This window comes from Pogona vitticeps, chromosome 3, assembly GCF_051106095.1.
Source record: "Pogona vitticeps strain Pit_001003342236 chromosome 3, PviZW2.1, whole genome shotgun sequence".
Lineage (NCBI taxonomy): Eukaryota > Metazoa > Chordata > Lepidosauria > Squamata > Agamidae > Pogona > Pogona vitticeps.
Window position 1 is genome coordinate 83,566,926 of NC_135785.1, and position 21,562 is coordinate 83,588,487.

A 21,562-nucleotide genomic window follows, 5' to 3' on the forward strand; every position below is an offset into this window, starting at 1 on the left:
TACACTCCATAAGATGCATGTGAAAAAGTAGAAATTATGTCTTCAGGTTTCCTGGACTGTCCTTTACTTGCTCTGACCTGCACTGACCTTCCTTCAAATTTAGGTTGTTATTAGAAATGAGCACAAATTAAGATGGCCTGCTCTAATGAAATTAATCAGCAGCACCACAGGCACTGCACATTCCCTCTCCCTGCCCCTTGCCTGGCTGCCCACTCACAAGTCTCTGAGCACCAGGTCCCCCTTCTCTGGCAGCTGTCCAGTCCAGGAAAGAGTTCCGGCTTTCCTCCCCGCATCCTCCAGCAGCCACCCACTCAGATGAGGAGGCTGGATAGAGATTCTGCCTGTGCAGCAGATGAATGGGCGGCTGGCAGAGGAGGTGGGAAGGGGAAGCCTGAGCTTCTTCCTGGACTGGACAATTGCCAGAGAAGGAGGACCCTGACTGTGCACAGAGGCTTGTGAGTGGGGCACTTAATTAGCTGGGGAGGGAATGCACAACAGCTGTGGTACCACACCAATGAATTTTGTTGGAGCAAGCTGACTTAATTCATGCCCATTATCTAGTTGCTATGCTTAGGTTGCTGAAATCACTCCCCCCCCCACATTTCTCTCTTGTCCCTCTAAGGAGGAGACATTTTGCCTTTGTTCTCTAGAGATGAAAGGGGAAGAATCCATAGCTCCTGACATCTCCAACTTAGTTAGCTAGATCTAGAACTTCATAAAGAAAGCAGACCGCCGAAGAATTGATGCCTTTGAACTGTGGTGCTGGAGGAGGCTCTTGAGAGTCCCCTGGACTGCAAGTAAAAGAAACCTATCCATTCTAAAGGAAATCAACCCTGAGTGCTCACTGGAAGGACAGATCCTGAAGCTGAGGCTCCAGTACTTTGGCCATCTCATGAGAAGAGAAGACTCCTTGGAAAAGACCTTGATGTTAGGAAAGTGTGACGGCAAGAGGAGAAGGGGACGAGAGAGGATGAGATGGCTGGACAGTGTCTTCAAAGCAACCAACATGAAATTGACACAACTCCGGGAGGCAGTGGAAGATAGGAGGGCCTGGCGTGCTCTGGTCCATGGGGTCACGAAGAGTCGGACACGACTAAACGACTAGACGAAGACGACGAGAACTTATATCAGCTTTCATATCCCAAGCCTATTTCTTGAAGAGCTACAAGTTTTCTTGTTTTCTTAGAAAGAAATGTGGACACAATTCCCTTATAAAGGGGTAAGTGTGGTCAGGTAATCATTCCAACTCTCAAATGTGGGAAACTTCTGCCTAAAGGTTGTAGCTTGCATTCTGTTCCAGTGACATGCACACACTCCTGGCAGGAGCAGCAGCTGCCAGTGGGTGGGGTAACTCCTCATTCTGCCCTTTCGCTTAGAGTAGAGCATTAGATCAAAGAGTTTCCTCAGCCAATCCTGGTTACGATTAGGTAACGAGTATCCTATCTGAATTCTCACAACCTACTGTGTAAGCATGCTAAGTTAATAAAAAGTGTGCTCAGGGTGTTTCCTTGAGGCTCCGCTGGTTTGGACATCTTGTCGACTCCTTGGTACCTTCTCTACGGCTAATTGCTTTTCTTTGTTCTGTGATCACCCACATCTGGCGCCCAAACAGGGACCATTAAACAGAGACCATTAAACAAAGACATCAAACAGGGACCTGACAGGGACCTTTGAAAGGGACATCAACATCACCTGGGGCAAAACAACTCACCTCGCCTGGCATGTGGATCTCGGTGAGTATTTAGTTTTAAACACAATGGGAAACTCCCTTTCACCGCTTCAGAAACAACATAAATGAGACTTGATTTACTTGCTTCATAGAGAGGGTCACCATATCTGATGCAGTAGAGGATTTACTGAGGGAAATAAGTACTTTTTGTTCATGGTACCCATAAGAGGGAAGCTTTCAGTTTGGGATAAAATTGGAAATAAACTGCAGAAAGACTCTATGGCTCCAGTTAAAGTCCTCCACACATGGCATCTTTGCCGGGATATGATTTCAAAGATAGCGAACCCTTTGTTAGCTCAGTCTTTAGCTAATTTTCCAACAGCCCCTCAGATTTTGCCACCATCTAGGCCACCTGATCTCCATGAAAATAGGAACAATCTCCCTTCCTATGCAGCTCCTGCTGCTTTTCCGACAGCCCCTTCCTCCCTTTCTCCTTCCCTTTCTCCTTCGCCTCTCCTCCTTGCTCAGCAGTGCAGCAAATGTTATCTGATGTTATGGTCAAGGAAACACTACTGATTGATTGATTGATTGATTGATTGATTGATTGATTGATTGCATTTATATGCCGCCCATCTAGACATAGTCTACTCTGGGCGGCTCACAACATATACGATAAAAACAATTTAAAATTCAATGTAAAATATAAATCGTAGGTTTACAATTTTAACAATTAATTTAAAGTAAGCAGTTCCAAGATGGCATGAATCAAAAGAAAAGAAATAAGAGTCACTTAATTGACTGAAGGGAAGGCCTGTTTGAATAGCCAGGTTTTCAACTGGCTTTTGAAAATGCCCAGCGAGGGTGCCAGCCGAGGATCTTGCTGCCGCCCTCCCCCTTATGTCTGTTTGTCCTGTGTTTCATAACAACCAGGGACATCGGGTTCATGAAAGCCTTCCTCTTGCCATGTTTAAAGAGTTGGAAAAAAGTGTAGCTGAAAACAATTTCCATAGTAGTTTCACTCTCGGGTTGGTTGATGGCTTATGAGAAAATGGAAATCTCATTCCAGCTGATTGGAAAATCTTGGTTAAAGCTATGCTCTCTCCTGGGCAATTTCTACTTTTTTTGGCAGGAATGGAAAGATGCTGCTGCCATTGTGGCCATGGATAATTTACAAAACAATATTGCTGTGTCTGCAGATATGCTAACTGGAGAAGGACTTTTTCTCACCATCGCACAGCACATTACCATCCCTAGCAGGGGACTGGCACAAGTGGCTGACATTGTTAGGGAAGCCTGGATAAAAATCCCAGACAAAGGTACCCCTTTTAGGGTCTTTTGCCAATTTGCGTCAGGGTCCTACAGAGGACTATATGTCTTTCATTAACAAATTGCAAGGAGTGATTGAATGGCAGGTGGAAAATGTTGAGGCTGCTAATATTTTAATGAAACAGCTGGTGTTTGAAAATGCTAACATGGATTGTAAAAAAGCCCTTCAGGCTATTTACATTAAGCTAGAGACTGACATTACTGCCATGCTAAAATTATATCAAAACATTGGCACAGAAATGCACAAAACACAGCTTCTTGCCACAGCCATGGCTACCTCCCTGAATCCCACTTGAAATTGCAAATGTTTTTTCTGTGGCAAGGAAGGGCACTTCAGTCGAGAATGTAGATCAACCTCCCCAAAATAATAAACATCCTTCTAAAAATGCCCACAGTGTTAAAAAGGTTATCACTGGGCCAATCAATGCTGGCCTGTTCCAACCCTGGGAAACTCCAGGTCGGGTGATCCTCAAGCCTCGGGTCAAGTGAGGGGAACTCAGTGAATACTACCCCAGTTCAAGAAATTCAACATGCTGTTAAAAGTGCCGGTCATGATTTAATCACAGCTGAAGAGGTCGACTATCAATTCCCTCTTGCTGTCTACAAAGTCAAAACAGCATATCATGGACCAATACCCAAAGACACTGTAGGTCTCATTCTCCCCCACACTAGCATCTCTGCATGGGGTTTATTTGTTGTACCAGGCATCACTGGTGGGGATTTTGAAGGACCTCTAATTATTTGAACCTGGTCTAATATACTGCAGGTCCTTTCTGCTGATGAATCTATTGCTCAATTGTTGTTGCTTCCATTAACACAGATGGGTCCTTCTACCAACCTTCCTAGTGGAGGTTTTGGTTCAACTACCAACTGTTGCAAGCTACATCTTCTCCATTCTTACCAGAACGAAAAACTCCATCTCAATTTACATTAGCGCAGAACCAACAGTTCCTCGGGCACTTAAATTGGGCTCATCCATTTTTGTGCCTTCCTACTCATGAATTGAAACCTTTGTTTAGTGCACTCCGGGGACATCAGTCTCCTGCTGACTCCATGCCCATCACCAAGGCCATACATCAAATTAATTCAGCCTTGCGACGTACCATGGTTGACCGCATTCTTTTTTTCAGTCACTTGAAGCTGGTTATCTTGAACACTCCCCAACTGCCTACTGGGTTGTTGTGTAGCCCGAAATCTGACAAGGCCATTGCTGTAACAGAATGGCTTTATTTCTCTAACACTCACGCCCAAAATGTTTACTGTACTCTCAATGTGATTACAGACCTTGTAATCAAAGGACGCCATCGGGCCAAACAACTCACAGGATGGGATATTCTGGTTGTTGATTACCTATTTCCAAAGCTGACCATGATCATTTAATATCTATGTCACTAACATGTCAAATTGCTTTTTCAGATTACTTTGGTGATATACGTTTTAATCCTCCTAAAGACCCTCACTTAACATTAATTCAGCAAGTACCTTTTCGCTTTTCCTCTCTTTTCTCTGCTACTCCTCTCCCTGATGCTCTGTTTTTACCGATGGTGCACCTACCAGAGGTGTGGTTACCTTTCAGAAACCTCCCGGAACCTGGAAAACGCTTTTTACTTCTATTCAAATCTCTAGTCAGCGTGCAGAGCTGGCATCTGTCGTCCTTACCTTTCAACTGTTTCAAGATCAAGCTTTAAATCTCATTGTGGACACTCAATATGTATTTAACTTTCTTACTCATCTGTCACATGCCTATCTTTCTCCTGTTCTTGACTTTTCCTTACTTTCCGTTTCTGATTTTAAAAAACTTCCTTGCTGCCAGATCACAACACTTTTTTGCAGCTCACATCTGAGATCATACTGGATTGCAAGATGCTATCTTGGAGGGAAATCATCGTGCACATTCTGCTCTTTGTTCCTTGTGTCCCCTTTTCCAGTCCTATTGACAGCCATTCCTTTTTCACCAGAGTGCTAAATAACTCCATAAGCAATTTTCTATTCCACTTTCTCAAGCTCGAGACATCATCTCTTCCTGCTCCTCCTGTTCCATGTCTCCTATTTCCTTTCCTTTTGATGCTGTTAACCCACGAGGAACAGATGCCAATCAGCTTTGGCAAATGGATGTCACTCATGTTCCTACCCTTGCTCCTCTTTCTTATATTCATCTAACTATTGATACTTACTCAGGATACATCTGGGCTATCCCTCTTCATGGTGAGACCTCTCGCCATGTCATACAGCATTATTTACATACATTTGCAGTTATGGGCCGGCCTCCTGCCTTAAAAACAGACAATGGCCCTCCCTATACCTCTTACACCTTTACCTCTTTTTTTAATGAATGGGATTTTCGATTTTCCCATGGTATTCCTTATAACTGCACAGGACAGGCCATTGTAGAAAGAGCACATCACTCTTTTAAATTTCTCCTTGCAAAACAAACAAAAAACAGAGGGATCAAGCCCCAAGATGTTCCAGATGTAGTATCAATAGCATTGTTCACATTAAATCATTTAATTGTACAGTGGTGCCTCACATTATGACGTTAATTTGTTCCAGCGAAATCGCTGTACATCGAAAACGTTGTAATGCAAAAAGAAAAAACCTATTGAAATGCATTAAAACCCGTTTAATGCATTCCAAAGGGCTGTAAACTCACCGTCCAGCGAAGATCCTGGACGGCCATTTTCACTGCCTGTTCAGCGAGGAATCCATCCCAGAAAACAGCGGGGGCCATTTTGTTTACCCGGCAGCCATTTTGAAATCGCCAATCAGCTGTTGGAAAATCGTCATTTTGCGAAGAATTGGTTCCCGAAGCAGGGAACCGATCATCGCAAAGCGAAATTCCCCCACAGGAAACATAGTTTTGCGATCGCAAAAGCGATCACAAAAAGTTCATTGTAATGCGGTTTCATCGTTAAACAGGGCAATCGTAAGGTGAGGCACCACTGTATCTGCAGGTCAGCACATGTTGTTGCCAGGAGACAAACACTTTCACAAAGAAATCCCATGGAATGGCCACTGGTGACTTGTAAGCAACCTCCTGACCCTCAGTGGGAGGGTCCATCCCCTCTACTAACATGGAATCATGGCTGTGCTGCTGTGCTTACTCCCACAGGTCCTTTGTGGAGTGAGGCTCAGTGTGTGAGGCCATATCGTGGGAAGAATGAGTTGGCATCGTAACCTGCAGGACCCCACTCCAGAATTCAATCCAGAGATGGCTCTGAAGTTTAACCAGATGACTGCGCGCCACCAGAGGCGCCTGGCCTGACCTGAAGGCACACAGCCCAAAGTTACTTGGGGGATGATAAAGACACTGAGTGTTGATGCAAAAAGAACTGTAAATTAGCAGCCATTATCTCGCAGCTGAATGCTAACTCAGTGACGCTGTTGTGTTGAGTTCTCATTCTTGGAATTATGCTCTTCGTACTCCTTATAATTTGCTGTAGTTTTATTCAACGTATACCAACCTTCTTTTCCATAATAACTACCTGTTTCAAAGGGCATTGCCTTGAGGTTCTGCTAGCTTGGACATCTGCTTGTCGACTCCTGGGTACTTTCTTTAAGGCTAATTGCTTTCCTTTGTTCTGTGATCACCCACACTCAAAGGGCTGCATTCATAAGTTAATGTTGCTGCAGTACCACTGTATGTGTAGAACAGGGATAATGGTAGAAGATAGTGTGAGAAGCTGTAGTGTATCCAGAAAGGCATCTCTACTACAGTAGTGAGATACACATTTTCTGGCAGACATGCTCACCTGGCACATTCACCCCAAACTCAACCACTAATGCTGCTAATTCAGGTGTTTGCTCAGGAATGACTACCCCAGACATTTCCTAAAGGATTTGGGGTAGCTTCTTTAACTGAGACACCCCACCAGTACTACTTTGTTCCAGTTGGTGCTTATATTTTGATTTGCTATTGAGTTCCACTCAGTAAAACTCTAGCTTCGTCTTCTGCATAACTTGAAGACCTGTGAGTGCTATGCTCTGTATTAGTTGATTACTGAATTACGCAATATTGAAATTATACTTAAATAATGAGGAGAGATTTATTTGGGAACAAACCAAAGGAGTTTATTAAGAATGGACAGGTAAATGGGAACAGAAAATAGTAATTTTACTAGGTATTCAAATTGAGGGAAAAAAGATAGTATTTTTAAACTTCATCTATACATTCATTATATTCACACACAATTCCTCCCAGCCCACTCTCCTACATCCAAACTTAAGACTTGCTGTACGGAGATTCTACATAGCTGACTCCTTATCCTTGCTTGCTGTAAAACTGACTAATTCCCACTCCAGATAATATGTCTGCACAGTTCATACACACCAACCATCAGCATTGAGTCCTGCACCAAATGTTCCATCACCTATCCATCAACCACTCTAGCACTAGCCTGTGTTCATACCAATTGTACATCCACAACTACATACCACAAAAACCTATTATTATTACTTTCAAATATATATACATACAGCTTGGCAGAATGGGTAGAATCGCCATACATACTGGGGGGAAGAAATGTATCTGATTTGTGTTGGAGTTTTTGCAACCTTTCATGCTGCCTTTAGAAAGTTTGGCTGGGAGAGATCTTTCTGGTCTGGGGTGACTGATGATCTATCCAGCACTGACCAATCATTCCTTCCTTGCCTCTGAATTCAAAGAGAGCCCTGCCTCTCTACTCAGTAGGTCTTTCCCTCTCTCGAGTCTGTTGAAAGCAGTCATGCTACTGAAAGCAGTCATGCTCATTAGTTTGTTGTTTGATCTATTCACAACTGTAAGTAAAGAAAATGATTTTGCTCTTTATACTAATAATGTCTCAGAATGAGTTATTGAGACTGTAAGTGCCAGTTAATGAGAAAAAGGGTTGCCTATTCTAGAGAACCTGAAGCTATTTTGTTATGTGAATCCCTGTACTTCTGCTGTGCAGCTAGAGGAATTTAATCAGAAATTCAAAACTCTGTAACAATTTGACCTTCTGCTGTCTGGACACTTCCAAAGCTCATGTTGGAGATAATTAAACATTTCCTGCAAGAACAACAGTGATTTCAGCTGATACAATAACCTAGAGTGTGATATAGAAAACTTTACATCAGCCTGGGGCAACCTCACGTTAAGTCACATTTAAAGAAATTTGGGAGACAGTTGTTACCACATCTGGTAGCAAAGAGATAAATAAAAGCTGAAACATTTGATACAGTTTGAATATAGTCAATTTGTGTAGAAAAACTCAGTGAATTTATTGTAAACCTTATGAAAAAGACTTACAGTATTAAGATTCTAATTAAAAGATGCATAATTTAAAACTATCAAAATTAAACCTCTCATTATGCAGAGAGTTGGCTTGTTGCCCATCAAATAAACAGTTCCCACTGTATTATTGAACAATAAAGTTCTTTTAAATTACAGTTACAAAAGTACAATACCGTGTTTACCCGAAAATAAGACAGGGTCTTACAATAATTTTTGCTCCAAAAACACATTAGGACTTATTTTCAGGGGATGTTTTATTTTACAGTCATGTCATCTTTTGGTTGCTGCATAATGGTGGAGGGTGGGGTTTCACTTAACTAGGGCTTATTTTTGGGGTAGGGTTTATATTATGAGCATCGTAAAAAACTATACTAGGGCTTATTTTCAGGTTAGGTCTTATTTTCAGGGAAACAGGGTAATAACAGCCAAACAGTCTAGTTTACTTCTAGTTTGATATTATAAACATGCAAACAGTTAAATACTCAAAAGTTGGTCCATGAATTCAAATACGTTTCAAAATAGCAGCTTTTACATTCCTATACAATCAGATCTGTTCATCTGTAAAAGCTAAATATATAACATCTGAAACCCTATACTTTGTAAAAATAAATCTTCAGCTGTAAATTGAACTATCAAAATCATATAGGCCCACAGGCAGTTATTTACAGGCTTATAAATGAACAATTAATTTTTGCGGATGACAAGAGAAAAACTACTTAATCTACTTTAAAATTGGTATCTGCTTCAACTTGAAAACACAGCCACATGCCTCAGGGCAGAGTGTTGCCATAGCACACACTCACTGAAATATTTCACTGGTCTTGACTAATTAAGAAATATATTATTTAGACATTGTACTTCCCAGTAGAATATACATGAGCAAAATCAATTATCATCAATAGTAGAGTACTTAGTATCTCTTGCCTAAAGTCTGGGATACCTGAGGAGACACAGGTTGGTTCTGAACAGTCTCTCCTTGCAAGAAGATTGAGACAGTTTGCTTCAGTTTACAGATTCAAACCTGATAACCCTGGAAGCTTTTCATTATGAATATTGTACAAAACTTCTGTAAGAAAGAGTAAGTATATTTCTATATACAGAAAAAAATCAATGCACTTTTTCTTTTTTTAAAAAAGATCAAGTCCATACAGTTCTAGGCAATACTGTCATAGTATTAACAGACAAAAAAATGAAAAGCTTTAAAGGCACGATCAGAAAAAAAGCAAGTGCTACATTTGCTACACATCGCTAATCCATTTATTCCAAACCAAAACCTTCTGCATTTGAAATTCCAATGGTCAACTTCTCCTTTAGCTCCTTTTTGGTCTTGTAAGGAGGCAGGCAGAGCTGATTGAAGCAAGTGTGAGCAATTGGTAACCTAAACATTTTGTAAAAGAATGAACAGTTTTTAAAATAAGAAATTATTTTATTTAACTAAATGACACCATTGTTGCAATCCAGTGTTCCATGGGTGCAAACAAATACAGTACCATATTTTTCCGTGTATAAAATGACATTTTTTTCTAAAATAATTAGAGGAAAAATTGAGGGTTGCTTTGTACATGGAGGGCAGCAGCAGGTGGCGGAGACCGAGACAAAGAATCAGCCGGGCTTGGCTGCCTCTCACTGCTGCCCATTGACTGCTGCGGCCGCTGCCCAATTGTCCCCTCCAGGGATCATCTCCTTGTGATCGGGCGGTGGCGGCAGTATTTAATGGGCAGCAGCAAGAGGCAGCCTCGGTCTCCGCCTCCTGCTGCTGCCGCCTCCACCACTGATTGCAGGCTCAGTTATCGTGCAGCCCTTTGATCCCTGCTTTTCCCTTAGCAAAAGGAAGGAAAAAGCAGGGGTCAAAGGGAGTTACTAAACCCCAGGTTTAGGAAATTTTCTAATTTGGGGTTAGACAAGGGGGGGGTCATCTTATACATTGGGTCGTCTTATAAACGGAAGAATATGGTATGTGTCAGGAATAAAATGCATCCAATTCATTTCAAAAAAAATATGTATTTATGCATTCTCAATTATCATCTTCGAACTGCAGAGCTGGAAGGGACGTTATACATCATCAAGTCCAGCCCCGTCAAGGAGACACAGTAGGGTGTCAAACTCCTAATCTCTGGCTCAGCAGCCAGATACCTAAAACATTGAGCCATCCAGGAGTTCAATTGTATGTGTTCATTGCAATGAAGAGAATGCTGGCTATTATTGAGAGATTTCTTACTGCTAAAAAATACCTCCCCTCAGCATAACTCAGAAGGGCTGCCAAAGAGAGTGGGCAGCCCTAGCAGCTCACATTTGCTGTCAACTGTCAGTGCTGCTAAGTCTGGAAAGGAGGGCAGAAATATGGACTTTGATTCAGCAAGTGAAGACATTTCAGTCAGTCTCTCCAGGCCATGACGAGTTCTTGACTAAGCTGATCTATACCACTGTGGCCTGGTCAATTTAAGGCGGAGTGGCTGATTCCCAGGAAACGACAGGTTACCTACCTGTAACTGTAGTTGTTCGAGTGGACCTCTGTGATTCACGCTATGGGTAATCCGCGCATGCGCAGAGCCTCGTCAGAATATTCCAGAGCTTCTGGTGTAGCAAAAAGATACATTAGAACAGATTCCTCCCCCCTGGTATATGTACCTTGGCGCCAAGGCTCTCCCACCAGTTAGGTCAACTGCCGCATAAATAAAAAAGGCATGACAGTGGGGAGGCTGGGTTGGGACATTTGAATCACAGAGGTCCACTCAAAGAACTACAATTACAGGTAGGTAACGTCATTCTTCTTCATGGCCTCTGTGAATTGCACTATGGGTGACTAACAAGCTACCTTACCTGGAGGAGGGTGTCATACCAAGGTAGATGATAAAACAGCACGTCGAAAAGCAGCGTCAGACTTCTGCCAAATATCGAATCTGTAATGATTGATAAATGTGGATGGCTGTGACCACGTGGCAAAGGCGCAGATGTCCAGTAGGGGGACGCCCCGAGGAAATGCTGTAGATGTCGCTAATGCCCTGGTAGAATGAGGGCGGATACTCTGTGGCGCTGGAACTCAAGCGATAAGCAAGCTGGATGGTAGACACAACCCACTTAGATATTCTCTACGAGGTGACTTGAAGACCCTTGATAAATGTCAGACGACAGCTGGTGGAGAACTGGGAACCATGGCTGTTGCAGCCACCACGGAGCTATCAGGATAGCATTGGGCCTGTCCTCCTGAAGCCGGATTACAACTTTTTGGAGGAGTGGGAACAGTGGAAACAGGTAAATGAGTGACTTGGGCCAACGGCTGATGAATTCTTCGCAGGAATTCTTGCCTGCTCCTGTGCAGGAGCAGTAACACTTGTATTTCCAGTTTACCCAGGAGGCAAAGAGGTTGATGGTGGGTGTGCCACATCATTTGGAGAGAGAGAGAAAAACAGATTTATCTAGCTCCCATTTGTGGGTTTGAGATTTTTTGCGATTGAGCAAATCTGCCAAATTGTTGTCTTGACCAGGTATATGTCTTGCCGTGAGACAAATGTGATGAGAGAGGTACCATTCCCACAGGTCAACAGTGACGTATTTTTTAAAAAAACTTTGAGGCGTGCCCCCTTGTTTCAGAATATAATACATTGTGGTGGTGTTGTGTGTAGCTATTTGAACCATTTTGCCCATGAGATGGTTTTTGAAAACTTTGCAGGCTTTTATTACTGCTAAGAGTTCTAGCTCGTTGATATGGAGCAGCTTCTCTCTTTGTGACCACGGGGCATGGATTTGCAGGGATCTGCAACAGGCACCCCAGCTGGTAAGGCTGGCATCTGTAGTAACTTGGATTTGTGGGTGAGGTTGTTGAAAGGGCTGTCCCATTATCAGGTTCTGAGCGGAGTGCCACCATGCAAGCTGGGAGGCGAGTTCTGGAGTGACTCGCAGCAACATATGGGGTGAGTCTGTCAACAGGTTGAACAAGACTAGGAACCATGTCTGGAGTGATCTCATTTTGAGGCGGACACGCTGAACCACAGCAGTCATGGACGTCATAGTGCCTAAAACATGTTGGAGTGTTAATGCAGATACGAGTGTGTGAGGAGTGAAGGCATGTAGTAAGGAGATTAGATTGAGGCATTTGTCTGTTGGAAGAAATGCCTGAGCATGTCTGGAGTCTATAATTGCTCCTATATAATGAATCAGCCTTGTGGGCTTTAACTTGGATTTTTGCAAATTTAGTGCAAGGCCAAGATCCCGGAGAAGAGACAAAGTGAAGTGAATGTCTTGTTGTGCTTTGTGATGGGAGCGTGCTATGACCAGCCAGTCATCGATGTACGGGAAGATGTGAATTTTTTGAAGTCTGAGGTATTGTGCCACAGGGGCCATGCATTTGGTGAATACTCAGGAAGCTGTTGTAAGTCCGAATAGAGGTCTTTTGAATTGGTAGGCCTGAGTTCCGAGTTGGAAGTGTAAGTAGGGCCTGTGGGAAGGATGAATTGAGACAAGAAATTAGGTGTCTCTTAGGTCTGACTGTGAACCAGTATTTCTGTAGAGTAAGGGGAGGACGGACTCAAGGGTAACCACGTGAAAATTGGTGGTAGTGATGTATTGATTTAGTTCCCTGAGGTTGAGGATGGGGCAAAGGCTTCCATCTTTTTTGGGGACAGTGAAATAGCGAGAGAGAAAAAACCCTATGACTGTGTGTTGTAGTGCTACTGGTTCTATGGCATCTTTGAGTAGTAATGACTGTATTTCTTCTTGTGGAGTTTGCAACGGAGGTGTGACAGTGTGTGACGGTGGAGGAAGCGGGTGGAATTCGATGCAGTACCCGTTCCTTATGATGGGGAGCATCCAGGCATCTGTAGTGATGTCTTTCCACACAGGTAAGTGCTTCAAAAGGGCAGGAGGAGAGGTGAGAGGTGGTATTGGGATCTTGGCCGGTTGGATGTGAAACATGATGCTTAGGCTTAAGGTCATTGCGCCTAGTTGTGGTTTGTTGGTGAGGTTTGGCTCGATAAGGTTGTTGTTTATAGTAAGGCACATAAGATGTTTGTCTTTGAGGCTCTTGTTGAAATTTTTGAGGGCGGTGCTATTGACTGAACTGAGGGCATTGTTGGTATGTTGGGTAGACTCCCGAACGCCTGGCAGCTATCCTATTTTTCTGAACATTCTCAAGAATGTCATCAGTCTCGGCATTGAAGAGACCAAGTCCATCGAATGGGAGGCCTTCAATGCGTGTACGCACATCCTCAGCTAGACCCATGGTTCCAAGCCAAGAAAAACATCAAAGCACTACAGAGGTAACTATTGGTTTAGATGCGGCATCAACTGTGTGCGTAACAGACAGCATCTGTTGTTTCACCACTGAAAGACCCTCTTGGTGAAAAATTTGTGCTAAGACCCTTTTATCTTCAGAGAGAGCATCAATTAAGATAGACATATTGTCCAGAGAAAACATTGGTAGGCGCCCATAGCCTGATAGTTGGCAACTCTCACGGTGAAGGAGGCAGAAGAATATAGCCATCTGCCCATGGGGTCAATGTGCCTGCTGTCTTTAATAGTTGGTATTAGTATTTGTCGGTGTTGAGAGCTAGATTGTGAAGCTTCGAAGAATATGGAATTGGGAGCTGGTTGTTTCTGTAAAAAGACTACACCTGGGTCATGTATTTGATAAAGGTTGTCTATGCGTTTTGACACCGAATGAGATGCTGGTTCAGTAGTGGGTCTATGGCAGGGGTCTCAAACATGCGGCCTGCCGGATGATAGTTTGTGGTCCCCACCTTGCCTGCCCCCCCGAAGTGCCCATGCGTCCTCTGCTGTCAAGAGTCAAAAAAAGCCTCACCTTGCTCGCTGGTTCTCTCCCAAGACAGCGCCTCTTGCACCCTCCATCCGGAATTGCAGCCTGCCACCCGGCAGACAAGCCGGCTGGCTGGCAGGCAGCAGTTCCAGATGGAGGGTGCAAGAGGCGCTGTCTTAAGGGAGAGCTGGCCAGCGAGATGCGCTGCTGGAACTTTTCCCTGAGCATCTGCCATGCAATGCCTGAGAGCGAAGCTCGCTCCCGGCCCGTCCTCAAAGAGCACCTCCAAGTCGCTGCCAACCGCCGCTGCCACCGCCTCTTCCAGGGAAGCGGCTCTCTGGCTCTCTCTGTCTCCACCCCCAGCACCAGCCTGGCCAGTGGCCGCCTCAGTGCCCCGCGGTGCTTCCTCCTCTTCTTCATCCTGCTTCAGCTGCCTCGGCTCTGGAGGCTGCCTGGGCTCGCCTTGCAAAGTTTGCTCCCCTGTTGTGGTGGGGGTAGTTGCCGCTGCTGAGTGGGGGGGGCCTTCAGAGGAAGGTTGCTGGACCTCTGTGTGTGTGCGTGTGCACGCGCATGCACCTTTGGGAGCCCCATTCTGTTTAATTTTGCAGGTACCGATGGGGGCTTTTCTCCTTTGGCAAGGTGATTCTGTGAGGCTTTTAAAAAAAAATATGTTGTGCCCTCCCCCCTGGCTAGGCGGTCGCTGGCGCTCCCTCCTTTCTCCGCTTCTTCATGGTGCTGCTGCTGCTGGTAGTGAAGAAGGAGCCGGAGGGGGTCGTGGCCGGTGATGAGGGCTTGTGCGCCCCTCCCCCTCCTCCTCCTTGGAGCTCCATTCGGGCTAAGGAAACTCCTGGGCTGCTTCCTCCGGCTCTTTCTCCACTTGGCAGAAAATCTTATGCAGCCCAGCCTCACCCAGACTCTGCCTCCAGCGGCCCCCCAGGTAAACAGAATTTGAGACCCCTGGTCTATGGATTTGTAGGTTGAGGGATTGGCCCATATGAATCATTAGTTGAGTATAGGTTTGAAAATCCTCTGCTGGTGACGGAGGGTCTGTGTTTCCAGGTCAGAATCCGGTGATGTTAAAAGTACTGCTGGTGTCGTAACTTGCCCATGGTGCAAACGTGCCCAGAGCCAAGGAGTATTGATCAATTTGCTTGGGTCTCTTAGGTGTCGGCAGATAAGAGGTGCCAGGTAGTCCTGGGCGATCATGGTAATAAGATTGCTTCAACACAGAAGGCTCCCTAGCAGAGACAACCTGCAGGGGCAGCGACGCCGGACCAGGAAGAGCGACTGGCCAATAGTGTTTAGTGGGCTTCTCCAGTGAACACCAATCGGGGCAAACGGCATCCCAATGATGGTATTGAGCGTGATCTCTTTTCGCGTGAGAAGGCAAGCGAAGGCTCATATAGGCTTGGTGCCTTTGTTGATGTGCTGGAGGCTGAGATGGTAGGCCTATTGGGGCAGAGTAAGGCAGAGTTTCATGGCGTTTCAGCGCCATGGATGTCTGGCATAGCAATTTGTGAAGACTCACTCAGGGAACCCAAGGATTGTTGAGGGCTATCAGGAGAAGCCGTGAATCGATCAACATGCTGTTCCCGTTTGGGAGACTGCGATGATGAGGTTGATGAGGTGGAAGCGCCTCCCCATCTGAAAGAGAAATGACGCAAATGAGGTCCCTGGACTCCGGTGGTTGTGTAGTCAGATAAACGGTTTTGGAAGGCTTTATTTCAAAGACTTAGCCTTCTTCGGAGGTGACAGTTCCGGTGCCGAGCAAGCATCTATGGACAGTTTTCTCTTAGAGACTGTTTTTGATGTTGAGGGTTTCGACATCGAATGTTTGGCCTTGTGTACTCGCGTGACTGTCAATGTCTAGGGCAGAGTAGGTTCTCGATGACTGGAATGAGATGGAGTAGCTGACGGGCACTGTTTTGTCACTTCAGAAACAGCTTTATCCATGGCTTTAGAGACTGCTTGCAGAGCTGAAGCTTGAGTCTAGAGAGGTGACTGCGGAGAACTCCGCATTTAAAGTTTTTGCAGTGAGGGCACGAGGAAGTTTGATGTGCCTCACTGAGGTAAAAAACGCATTAAGTGTGGCCATGAGAGAGCGCAATCTTTTTTTCTTTTTAGCAGCTACGCAGGTTTTAAACAGGCCTGAAAAACCCATGAACCGAGAATCGGTTTTGAAAAGAAAACAATGGAGAAGATGGGGGGAGACACTTTGGCCCTAAGGCCGGAGCGTATCTTGTTTTGTAAATAATAAGGATAATAATAACAAATAAAGTTCAATAACTTTACTTTCTTTCGTTTTCAGATTTCTCACAGAAGCAACGATCGAGGCTCTCAACGTGGCGATTGAAAGAAACTGAAGGGAGAGCCTTGGTGCCAAAGTACATATACCGGGGGGAGGAGTCTATTCTAATGTATTTTTTGCTACCGCAGAAGCTCTAGAACAGGGGTCAGGGAACTTTTTTACCTTCCCTCCCCCCCAAAAAAAAATTATATACACTGACATTACCCCCTTGATTTGAAAGGAAGGAAATCATACATTATTTGAATTCAAAATATTTTTGAATCTACACAGGCTGTGTACTGAACTAGCAGGATATATAATCAATATCAATGGCTGCCAGGCTATGTACCAAACTAGCAGGATGCACCAAATTTAATAAAGATGTGCACTACTTTTGCTGGAACACATTGCACTACAGCCATTGGGTAGTATAGGGAGTAGTAAGGTGTCAAACGTGCCCAGCAAGTTGCATTAAATTTTTGCTAGCTCGCAGAGGATTTAATCATCATAAATGGCTGCCAGAGTGGTGCTAACAATGACATGCTTGCTAGAAACAGTCAATGCGGGGTGGTGGTGGTTCCTACCACTTTAATCATTCTGTGTGTGGTGTGCAAAAATGAACAAACCAGGCTAAAGGTCATGTAACCCAGTGGTCCCCAACCTTGGGCCTCCAGATGTTCTTGGACTACAACTCCCAGAAGCCTTCACCACCATCTCTGCTGGCCAGGATTTCTGGGAGTTGAAGTCCAAGAACATCTGGAGGCCCAAGGTTGAGGACCACTGATGTAACCCACCCTGATGCCACAGCTCAATATCAAAGGACCAGTGCGCTATTTTTTAAATCATCATCAATGGAAAACTCAGCAGTGGCCAGAGGATTGGAAAAGATCAGTCTACATCCCAATCCCAAAGAAGGGAAGTGCCAAAGAATGCTCCAACTACCATACAATTGCACTAATTTCACATGCTAGCAAGGTTATGCTCAAAATCCTACAAGGTAGGCTTCAGCAATATGTGGACCGAGAACTCCCAGAAGTACAAGCTGGATTTCAAAGGGGCAGAGGAACTAGAGACCAAATTACTAAAATGTGCTGGATTATGGAGAAAGCCAGAGAGTTCCAGAAAAACATCTGCTTCACTGACTGCGCAAATGACTTTGACCGTGTGGACCACAGCAAACTATGGCAAGTTCTTAAAGAAATGGGAGTGCCTGACCACCTTATCTATCTCCTGAGAAATCTATATGTGGGACAGGAAGCAACAGTTAGAACTGGATATGGAGCAACTGATTTGTTCAAAATTGGGAAAGGAGGACGACAGTGTTGTATATTGTCTCCCTGCTTATTTAACATATATGCAGAATACATCATGCGAAAATCTCCCTGCTTATTTAACTTATATGCAGAATACATCATGCAAAAGGCCGGACTGGATGAATCCCAAAACGGAATTAAGATTACCGGGAGAAATATCAACAACCTCAGATATGCAGACGATACCACTTTTATGGCAGAAAGTGGGGAGGAATTAAAGAACTTCCTAATGAGGGTGAAAGAGGAGAGTGCAAAAAATGGTCTGAAGCTCAACATCAGAAAAACTAATGGCCACTGGTCCCATCACCTCCTGGTAAACAAAAGGGGAAGACATGGAGGCAGTGACAGATGTTACTTTCTTGGGCTCCATGATCACTGCAGACGGTGACAGCAGCCACGAAATTAAAAGACACCTGCTTCTTGGGAGAAAAGTGATGACAAACCTATTATGACTTGTCAGAAAGATAAGTAAAGTTAATTAAGTGTGGACTGTCACTACAAGCTAAAATAACCAAACAAAGGGTACTGTATTACAGTGGCATCATAAGAAGACAAGCTCACTGGAAAGGGCAGCAATGCAAGAAAAAGTGTAATGCAGTTGGAAAAGAGGAAGACTGCACATGAGATGGATTGACTCAATAAACCCATAGTCTTTTGTTTGGTGCTGCAGTCAAAGTATGACCAGGAGCGGAAAGACTGGGATTCAGATTTTGGGAATAAATTATGATACTCTTGTCTGCTTTGGGGATGAGAAATAGAGAAACGTGATTGCTACACACTTCAGACTTCTGCTGTCCTCAGCAGAAACTGCAGAGCTAAATGCAGTGGAGATTAAATTTTAAAAGGTTCCTTTTTTCATGGTTTTATGAGAGTCAAGTCTCTCACACACACACACACTCATGCACACAAACCCTTCTTCCCTCAATTTTCAACAATTAGTTGCTTCAGTTCAGTATGTCCATTTCCTCTCATTACATTTAAACAAGCTTGGTGAAGCCACCCTTTCCCCCCTTTAATTCAAGCCTTCCGTCCTGTTTGCCTGTTCCTTTTTTCATAGTTTTGAGTCAGTCTCTCTCTCTCTCTCTCGTACACACAAACACCGATCCTCCCTCCGTCCATTTTCTACATACATTTAAACAAGCTGCTCTGGAATATTCTGATGAGGCTCAGCGCATGCGCGGATTACCCATAGTGTCAATCACCGAAGCCACAAAGAACCACTGCTTTCTTCTGTGAGAATAAAGTTGTCCTCAGTACCCTATCATCGTGGAAGATGACCGTCATCCAAACAACACTCCTTTCTTACACAAAACCTGTCTTATATTAGGAAGTAAATGCACCCCCTTCATTGTAAGATAGTGAATTCCGTAAAGATTAATTCAGAGAAAAGTAATTTAAAGTAATCTGTATTCCATTAGGAAAAGGGGTGCAAAATGTGCAAAATCACTTAACATTGCCCCAGATTCATGGGATTTTAAACAAAGGACAGGAATGTCACATTTCAGCTAATCCACAGTTAACTTTTTACATAAGGAAGTTTTAAAACAGGGTGTGAAGCAGCAGTTGGCCTGCGGGTTGGCCAGCACTGAGAACCTTTCCACTGCTACTAACAGTGTTGGGTTCTGGGCAACCTCACCTATTTGCCATGCAGGAAATAAGCTGGATCTGCCCCTTGGCAAAAACAACATTGCCAGCCGGCCAATGTCAAGGTGGCCAGGAAGCCTTTCTGGCACTGGTCAGGCAGCAACACTGTTCTTGGCTGAGGGGGCAGCTCCAGAGGTTCCATTTTTGCCAGAAGTTGAGTCCCGTTCTCAGTGCTGTCAGTAGCTGGGAAGCCTTTCAGCACTGACTGGCTGGTGATTGAAGCCCTGTTTGCAGTTTAAAAATAGCACCAATTGGCTCTTTTTAAAATGTCACCCGGGCTTGCATCTTGTGCAGTGATCAAAGTTACTGCGAATTCCCTTAGAATCTTCTCATATTTGTAGTTGCAGCCCAAGCTGTACTTCTGATTTTCTTTTCCCCAACCACACATATTTTTGCAATAGGAGGGTAAAAGTGGGGCAGTTTCCATTATGAAAATTTCATTTTTCTGGATCTCCCACCAATCATTGCTTTCCATAGCTAGTATAAAACCACTGATGCCTAACAACATGAAAGTATATTAATTCACTGCTTTAGAAGGGTTCTTACCTATCTCACTGCACAAATAACCACTGTTCTGTATAAAATATGATCTCTTTGTTCCACAAATTTTGATATTCCTTATTTTGAGGATAATTGCTTTTTTTACCATCATTTGGAGGATTTGTTTTTTTTGTTTTAGAGTTCCAAATAGAAGAAATATATCTAAGATTCACAATAAGTATTGAGGAACAGTGACATATTGGCCTAAATACAATAGCAAGTTTTAATTAGAGTAGACCTGTTGCAAAATTCCAGAATAACAAGTCAATACTTATGTAAATTCCATTATTCAAAGGGTTTACTCTACAGTGGGGTCTCGACTTACGAACGACCCGACTTGTGAACAATTCGAGTTACGAACCTGCCCTATAGGGAAAGTAAGGACTCGACATGCGAACTTCCCTCGAGTTATGAACAGGGAAAAAAGTCCCCCCTCCCTCCCCTTAGAGGCTTCTGGAGGGGGGAAAAGGGTCAGAAACTTAAAAATAAATACTGTACTGTTAAATAAAGTCACTTACCAGGCCTTGGTAGCCCCCAAACCACAGGAAAAAGAGCAGGAAAGAGCTAAAAGCTGACACCCAGAAAGAGCCTGGCAGCCATTTTGTGGTTTTCCGCCCTCCTCTCCCCGCCTAACAGCTGATCGGCTGGCTCTGAGCAGGCTTCTGGAGGCTTGCTCAGCACCTAAAAAGCCTGCCTGAGTGCCTTTGTGCTGAAAAAATCAGCACAACATGCTTTAAAACATTATTTAAAATTGGCTTCGTTTAAAAAAAAAAAGAGTTCTAAAGTGCTGCCTTTAGTGTTCCCTGCCTTCCCTGAACCTAAGGGGAAAAAAGAAAGAAAATATCCCCCTCTAGTGGCAGAAGGCAGAATAGCAGCTTCCCATTAGTTTCTATGGACAGAAAAGAGCAGATACGGATTAAATGGTTTTCAATGCATTCCTATGGGAAATGCAGATTCGACTTAAGAACTTTTCGACTTGAGAACCACCTTCCAATACGGATTAAGTTCTTAAGTCGAGACCCCACTGTACCTGGATTTTGGCCAGTACCACAGAATAGTAAGCTTTCAGCACTGTAGAGCTGAAAGGTTCCCCAAAGATCATCCAATCCCTCTGTGAAGCAATCTCATACATTTTGAAGACAGAATAATATGAATGGAAAGGAAAGTAAGTTACCAGTTTGTGGATGCTTCACTCTTCGAAATCTTGAAATTCAAGTCAGCCATTCCCCCTACAGGTACTCTGTCACTTCCTGTAGCAAAATGCAAGAGCTTCTTTTGAAGTTCAAGAGGAAACTCAAGTACTACTTCCCAGAAATACCTATAGTATACATAAACCCAATGTTAGTTCCCACATATAGTCAGTACTTGCTGTATTTATGTATAAGTATGCAGTAAGGATTGAAGGAAAAAAGAATAGGTTTACCGGATAGTAAGATCATTTTTTTGGTAGCCGTCGTACTGTGTGTGCTTCTGGAGAGCATGCATGTCCAGTTCAGGACTTCCACAAACTAGAATTTCAACCTCTTCAGGACGAAGCAGCTGTCAGATGATTTAATTTGAAAACTAGATCACATTAACTAGTCAATCAGGAAGCATTGTCTTTATATTTCAATTTACAGTGGTGCCTCGCACGAGTACCTCACACAACGATAAATTCACACAACGATGGCTTTTTCTGAAAAATTTGCCGCCTCACACAATGATGTTTCCTATGGGGAATTTTCGCACAACGATTTGGGGACCATGCTTCACAGAACGATTGCATTTTGGGTCCCCTGTT

General features: G+C 43.9%; 1 protein-coding gene across 4 annotated transcripts in view; it reads right to left on the bottom strand.

Annotated features, from left to right (window-relative positions):
• Positions 1-7,037: 7,037 nt before the first annotated feature.
• Positions 7,038-21,562, bottom strand: part of HECTD2 (HECT domain E3 ubiquitin protein ligase 2) — a 73,262-nt gene continuing 58,737 nt past the window's right edge. For 3 of the 4 annotated variants that reach the window (XR_013543973.1, XM_072995300.2, XM_072995299.2), the window contains 3 exons: positions 21,206-21,321; positions 20,957-21,100; positions 7,038-9,624 (listed from right to left, as the gene is read on the bottom strand). Coding sequence is in view for 3 of the 4 variants with exons in the window: in XM_072995300.2 (XP_072851401.2) it covers positions 9,504-9,624; positions 20,957-21,100; positions 21,206-21,321 (381 nt within the window). In the remaining variant the exon portion in view is untranslated. Of the gene's footprint in view, positions 9,625-20,956; positions 21,101-21,177; positions 21,346-21,562 lie in introns of those variants that run through there. The other variant, XM_078391332.1, reaches the window with a different exon arrangement.